Source organism: Berghia stephanieae, chromosome 1 (genome assembly GCF_034508935.2).
Source record: "Berghia stephanieae isolate SIO BIC M18660-M18661 chromosome 1, UCSD_Bste_1.3, whole genome shotgun sequence".
NCBI classification, from domain to species: domain Eukaryota; kingdom Metazoa; phylum Mollusca; class Gastropoda; order Nudibranchia; family Aeolidiidae; genus Berghia; species Berghia stephanieae.
The window spans coordinates 81,727,126-81,734,625 of NC_088360.1; the positions used below are offsets into that span (position 1 = coordinate 81,727,126).

General features: G+C 36.2%; 1 protein-coding gene across 4 annotated transcripts in view; it reads left to right on the forward strand.

Annotated features, from left to right (window-relative positions):
* Positions 1-7,500, forward strand: part of LOC144958851 (uncharacterized) — a 157,064-nt gene that overhangs the window by 148,510 nt on the left and 1,054 nt on the right. For all 4 annotated transcript variants that reach the window (XM_078891108.1, XM_078891100.1, XM_078891123.1 and 1 more), the window contains 2 exons: positions 310-993; positions 4,780-7,500. The exon at positions 4,780-7,500 is cut by the window's right edge and continues 1,054 nt beyond it. In XM_078891108.1, the coding sequence (XP_078747234.1) occupies positions 310-993; positions 4,780-5,943 (1,848 nt within the window). In that variant the 3' untranslated portion in view covers positions 5,944-7,500. The remainder of the gene's footprint in view (positions 1-309; positions 994-4,779) is intronic.

A 7,500-nucleotide genomic window follows, 5' to 3' on the forward strand; every position in this document is an offset into this window, starting at 1 on the left:
AATTCATTCAGTCACACACAAAGCATAACTGTGGTGATGTTTTTTTTTTATCCCAGAAGTTGGTGTCAAACTCTGGATGTACGAAATATGGTTTATGGGCAAAGCTGAAATGAGTTTTTCCAATCTAATATTTCAATATATTTTTATGTTATTATTCCGATTTTGTTGGTTTATAAAGACTTAAAACAAATATTCCTATTAGATTATTAAATAAATAATTCAAAATTATATTGTCGTAAGTTAATGCATCATTAACTAATCCAATTTCCCCTTTTTTCTTCGTTTTTTTTTTCTCTTTTGTTATCCTAGGCCCACAATCGTCGCACTGTCTTTTTCATCATGTTGTCAGGACTCGCCTGGAGCGACCTCATCGCCCAATTCTGTGTGAGCCCTATCGCTATACTAGTCTACATCAATGACCTCCAGTGGATAGGAGGCGCTCATCTCTGTCGTTACCATGGATTCGTCATGACGTCATTTGGTCTTGTCACGCCATTGGTTGTGTCGTGTATGAGCATTGAGCGATTAATGGCTATCAGATTTTCATACTTCTACGCAAAACATATCACACAAAGACGAGCCTCCATTACCTTTTTCATGTGTTTACTTATCCCATTCCTCTTCAGTTTACTACCATTTGCTGGATTCGGTAGTTACGAGCTTCAACATCCGAGTTCTTGGTGCTTTTTAAACTTTCACAGAGAGAGCACTATGGACGCTGTGTACGCCGGATTCTTCAGCTGCATCAACATATCCGCCATTCTCGTCATGATATTTTGCAACGTCTCTGTGGTCGTTACTCTTTTTATGATGAGACAGAGCCGGAAAGTCAACAATTCACCATCCTTTGATCGCAGGATTTCGGTGACTCAGATATCCAACGGGGGAGGAGCTGTGATTCGGTCTAGAAAACATTCGGATATGGAGGCTCAGATGATTTGGTTTCTGTGCCTTATCACAATCGCCTTTTCTGTTTGCTGGCTGCCTTTCAATGTGAGTATCTAATTAAAGAAACAATTGTATTAATTGTTTATCCGTGCTCAAGAGAAACACTTTAAAACAACTACTGTTTTTTTTCTAAATAGGATCGTTACCAAAGGGAAGGCAACTGTTAATATCGTAAGCATGAAAGATTTATTAACTCCCTAATTAAAGTATGTTTAAAAGCCCGATACTTCTTTGAAGTATCACAGTTCTCTCTCTTCACCAGCAAATGAATCACAATGAATAGCTTTCAATAATATTTTCTGTGTTTTCTTTGTACGAAATAATATACGCTTTTTTTATTCCTTCGGAACGTGTTCAAAGAGTCGAAATCTGGCTTTCAAAAGTCTGATTGGGAAAGAAGTATTTATCGTATAATTTTGTGTTGCATTTTTGTTAGGGCGAAATTTATATCTATCTACAGCTCTATCTATCTATCTATGTATCTATCTATTTATCTATCTATCTATCTATCTATCTATATATATATATATATATATATATATATATATATATATATATATATATTTATCTATCTATCTATCTATCTATTTCTTTATTAACTATATATCTAAATAAATCTATCTAGATATATAGCGCTATCTCTATCTTTCCCTTTCTCTTTCTCTCTCTCTCTCTCTCTCTCTCTCTCTCTCTCTCTCTGTCTCTTTCTCGTTCACAATATCTCTCTCTCTGTCTCTTTCTCGTTCACAATATCTCTCTCTCTCTCTCTCTCTCTCTCTCTCTCTCTCTCTCTCTCTCTCTCTCTCTCTCTCTTTCTTTCTTTCTTTCTTTCTTTCTCTCCTACCTTCCCATTCTCGCTCTTCGAATTTTGTTTTTTCCCTGGCACTGTTCCTCGAGATCTGATCATGCATCAGCTACTAAATCAGCTTCATACAACCAAAGAGCAATAAATAAAGCAGCCAGCCATCAAACACCAGATAACCATTAACCCTAGTACATCCACCAATTTGTATGGCGTCAAATATTCTATCTATTCTACTTCATCTATGTTGCTATGGTTGGTATCTAAGGTTACTGTAACGACAATGCCCATGGCACTACTTTGATTGGTTCAGAGTGATTTAATGAAAAATAATGGCCCATGAAGTGCCGATATTGAGATTTTGCCATCGTCATGCTTCTATTCATCGGCCTATGTTTTTGTATTTTGTCCTTTGGGACGGTAGTGGACGAAGCACTCTTAACTAGAATAAATAGTAGCATGTCCAAGTCTATGTTTGGGTTAATGCGCTTTTGATTTACGCGTTGGGAAATATGTAGCTTTTTATTGATTGGAGGGGGGGGGGGGGGCATTGATGCACATATTAGCAGGTCTAGTATCCGAAAGCAATTATGGGCTCAATTTTACCGTGAATCAAATATAAACAAATTAATCATTTCGTTTGCAGAGACACCTGGCTATTTTATTTTTTTTACAAGAATATTGTTTAGTTTGGGAATCACATTTGTGTATTGAATTTTTAATATTTTTCTTATATTATGTCTGTATCTAAAATTGAATTCAAAATAATGAATAGTATTTACATGAATCGTAAATAAATGTTCATGGACTTTTTTTTGCCTGTAATTTACCGTAATTTGATTATTAAATCAGGCACGAATGCAAGAACATATTAATTATGATTTGCTGTAGCAAAAGAGAACAAATTTCGTCACTAACCATAACCTAAATTTATAGACTCTCAACGACATGTAACTATATGCAGGTCTGACATTCGAACCCACTTATGGGCCTAGTTTAACATTGTTGTAATGGACAATAGTTTGCGTCATTTTTTTTTATTTTTTTTTTAGATTTCCATTACAACAATGAGCCCATAAGCAATTGGGTTATCAGACTTGCGAATTTACGCACGTCGATTCTCACCGTCGTCAGCCTATTTTGAGAACAGATCACATGATCTAGAAGTGAAACCGGAAAGAACTCTTTTTGTCTTATTAACAAACAAGCGAGGGGTTCTCTTACATTATTTTTCCCGCGTCTTGATTCAACATTAAACAATATTTCTTTACCAATATTTATGATTAAGATGTTTATACAAATTGGTTTTTTTTAAACATCACAGTAGTACTTACTAGTTTTTTACATGCAATTATCGATCCACGGATTATAGCGGTTTTAGTTTCTGTCAAAGCGAAGGAATTAATAATGATAAAGGACTGCGTTATGCGTCAATGTCATATATCGGTTCCACTCGTCTATCGTGGTGGTTCTTCAAGGAAAGTGTTGTCAGATTGTTTAATAGTGAAGAAAAGTCGTAACGTCACACCTTCTACTTGTCCGGTTCCAACATCATTGGAAGTGTATTTGTAACCAGTCCTTCGGACGTCTAATAAAGAAATGGTTACAGTATGAATCATGAGGTGGCATAACTATTTTGGTAGCTGAATGTCTAAGTATATGCTAAGAATTACGTAAAAGATCGAGAATGGATGATCTTTATTGACGACTAGCATATATCAGTCTAGAAAACAAGACGCCATCACCCTGAAAAACAGAAGTTTATTTACACAAAGTATGTATTCAGTCCTCTAGAAGAGTGGTTTTTCACTACCAATGATGTTTGAACCAGTTTTTCTTTTTACATCACAATTTTGTTCCCTATTGGTGTTTATTTGCATATTTGGCAACAAACACCATACCAAGGTAAATGGTGGAACACATTCAAAATATAAATGTAAACACAATTTATCATGAAGATTGATCCTGTCTTCATAGTTATACAAAATGTGCTGTGCCCTATCTTTATAACATAATATCATTTTCTTATTTTAATGACAAGAGTCAATCATAAAAGCCTAGCAGCTTAAATCAATTCTAGTATGTTTTGAACTAATTCAGCGATTAAAAACGATCGCTGTGATAACCAACATTACAGTTATTCTAGTTTTTTAGTAGAACGGTTACTATGGTAAATACCAACGATTTGGACCCAATACTCCGTGTTGGACGGGCATGGCCAATCGTGCGAGCATATTATGGGGTGAACACAAGAAGCGATCTGTCCGCCATTGTCACGGTGGACACTTGTACTAATTAGAAAAAGCCATCGAATGCCGAAAAAAAAAGTCTTTCAACAAAACCATGAGAGAATATTTTTTTAAAGAAAACACTAGAAGTTATTTTATATATAAAAAGACTTTAATAAATGGCGTTCCCCAAAAATCACTGCTGGTGCCTATCCGGTTTAATGTACCGGGAACGAAGTACTAAAACAACATTGTAACAGCCTAGTTCGATGTTATTTTTTATATGTTTAAGGTTAATTAGGTGCTTAGAATAGCTTATCCAGATGGTAGGGAATGATCGCGAGATGGTTCAAAATCGATTTTTGTGAACTGAACTTTCTAATCATGCTTGGACCGTAGGTTCCCTTGAATTGAAGATTTATTTGGGTGATTTGCTGACGAAAGATAATTCTAGACTCGTGAACCTAAAATGTTATTGAGATTATCAAGTTTATAAAGTGCTTGTTGATTTGAAAAATATTTTGAATTGGCCTCTTACGTCAAGGCATATATTAAAAGTTAAATCAAAGGCGTCAGGAGTTGTCATCGGAAAATATTGAAAACTTAAAACAAATTTCATCGTGTATTATACACGATGTCAACTACTGCCAAGCATGTTGAGTCAATAAGTCACGTCCACAGCAGCTGTACTTCATCATTGTTTGAGGGTGAACAACTGTTTGTGTTTTTTCTTGTAAAATTATACGTTTGTGCTTGATATATGAATTATTCTAATAAATCGATATTCTTCTTCTATCCTAGGTCCATATTCTCTGCAATCAATTCACGGGGAATGAAAATCTCGCCCTTGACCTTCTGTTTGTCCGGATGGTCGGCTGTAACCAGATCCTTGACCCATGGCTCTATGTCATCTTCAGGAAAAGCTCTTTCATGCGTCTCTTCAAACATATCAAAAGACTCATCTATGGCAGAAGAATGACAGACGATATACTGAATGAAGCATTAAGAAACGAAGGACTACGCAAACGTAGCTTTTTCAGAAGTTCCACAATAGAAGTCACAACTTTGAATAGAACGATCGGTAATGGTCATAGTCGTGTTGTCAATAATTACATGGAGGATAATTTGGAAAACTTGAAAAAAATTCTTGAAAATGAAAGAAAACTTGGCCGAGAGATGTATTCTCGAATAAGCGAAAAGACGGAGTATTCAGAAAGTACTACACAGCAGGAGGTCTCAGCTTTTGGAGAACGTTGTAGCTCCAGAAATTCATCTGTCAATCGGGAGCTAGGATACGGGTCGGTAAAATCACATGACAATCCATCCGAAATTATGGGACACACGCCAAATGAAAATAGTGTGATTGAAGAGGGAGATTCTGATGACCTTGAAATGAACGACATGAAGTACGATGATATAAAAATTGATTTGGAACAGTTTCCTGTCCATCATAATAATGGTCACCTACCGTGCACCAACACCAGGTCGTGTCCAATCCAAGGCACCGATCCCTTGGTCTCGCAGCCACATGACCATGGTGAATCCACACATCCTCTAATTGGGCGTCAGAAATCTATGCCCACGACGTTGCCTCAAAATTTGCCTGAGGGCGATCAACAATTTAATCCATCACAAATGTGCCCGTCAGGTGATAACGATTCCAAGAATACTTTAACTTACGAAAATTCTGTGGAAATGTCAAGGGAGAGCAGTAAGAGACGAGAACAAAAATACCTGAAAAGAGAAATGAATTTCGATGACAGTTCTGACTATGATTTAAATGACGAAGTCTTCGAAAGTGCAGACAACATGGAGTCCGCCATTTTATTTTCTGGTGATGGCTCCTTCCAAGATAAAAGTAAATCCAAAAAGGCGTCAGTGGCACAAGACAGTGACGTCAGCGAGTCCCCTTCACAACATTTACCAGAAAATTTGGCCTCCGATTCACAAAGCCTTTTATCGTGATAAATCACTATAATATTAAAACACATTGATATTAAGTACGAGCATCTAACCAATGCATTCGTCAGCTCTACCTGTTACACAAGATCTTGAAGAAGTTCGTTACGATGGACAAAGATGGTATGGGCGCTTGTTATGGAGGGAATAATAATTCTCTTAGAAGAGCTTCCTCATGCATTTCGAGTCAGTGCCTCGTCCGAGGCCCTATGTCGAAAATAGCCGACTCGTCGTTACACAAGCTTCTAATAAAAGTTCCTACTGTAGAGTTTATCTCTGCTTACTTTATGACTGTTTACGTATAATTAACCTCTGTGATAAAAATAACTACTTACTAAAGTTAAATGGCTTCGAACAAAATACACACCAAGCAGTCACTGGTTGTTGACAACAATGTGCAATATTACTATATTGTTTTAAAACTATTATGAGTAATTTTTCTCAGGAAAATTGAAAGAACGTTAAATGGATAGATACTCAACTTTAAAAAGAGAACTCGATTTTTTGTGGCAGGGAATAGATAGTTCGACAATAATTCCACCATCCAAGTCGCATGATATTTGAGAAATAGAATGATCACCTGGATGTTAAAAATCCCCAGTTTTCAGCACCGCTGATTTTGTGTCTAACAAATATCATTCGTATTATGGACACTGCCCAAAATGGCAATACCTGAACTGACTCTGCCAACAAAATGATTGATTCAGAGGACAGCGTGCAAAACATGTGAATGGGACCACGTTTACGACTGAATTTTCTCAGTTGACTTCAGGTTTGAATTGTGAATTACTGTATCATAATGAATCATAAGAAACGCAGCTATTCTGTAAAAAAAAACAAGTGGTTTAAACACATACTTGGTACGGAAGCTCAATATCTGTTATTGTGTTTTTTTTATCACTCATACATTTGACACGCTATAATGATTTCTATTTTCCTTACGGATATACGTATGTTTACCTTGGTTACGCTATTTGAAATTCATAAAACATTATCAATGGAAAAGGATCCTTGCTGTTACAACAAACAATCTCAATCAATGAAACTCCTTGCTTGTTACGACTTCTAATATTCCTTTGAGAGACGCCAATACATGCCTGAGGAGTCACACATGGTCCATCTTGAATTGCTGTTGTTATTTTATTGTTGTGTTGACCATTTGTCGTTATTATTTCATTTCGTCAAACCAGCCGCAAACTTAATTCAACTAGTCATCGCAATCATTAATTTCAAATCGTTGTTGTCCCTTTGTATTCTCATTCGTTACCAAAAGTATCACAGGATCAAATCCATCATCATAACCTAAATCCTATTTATAACCATATATCTTCATCACCATCATCATCATCATCATCATCATCATCATCATCATCATCAACATCATCATTATCATCATCATCACCACCACCATCATCATCATCATCATCATCATCATCATTATCACCACCATCATCATCATCATCATCATCATCATCATCATCATGATTCCCATCATCCTATCGCCACGATCAATATTGTTGTTGCCATCAACTCAATCACCACAATCTCAATATCACCGCTATT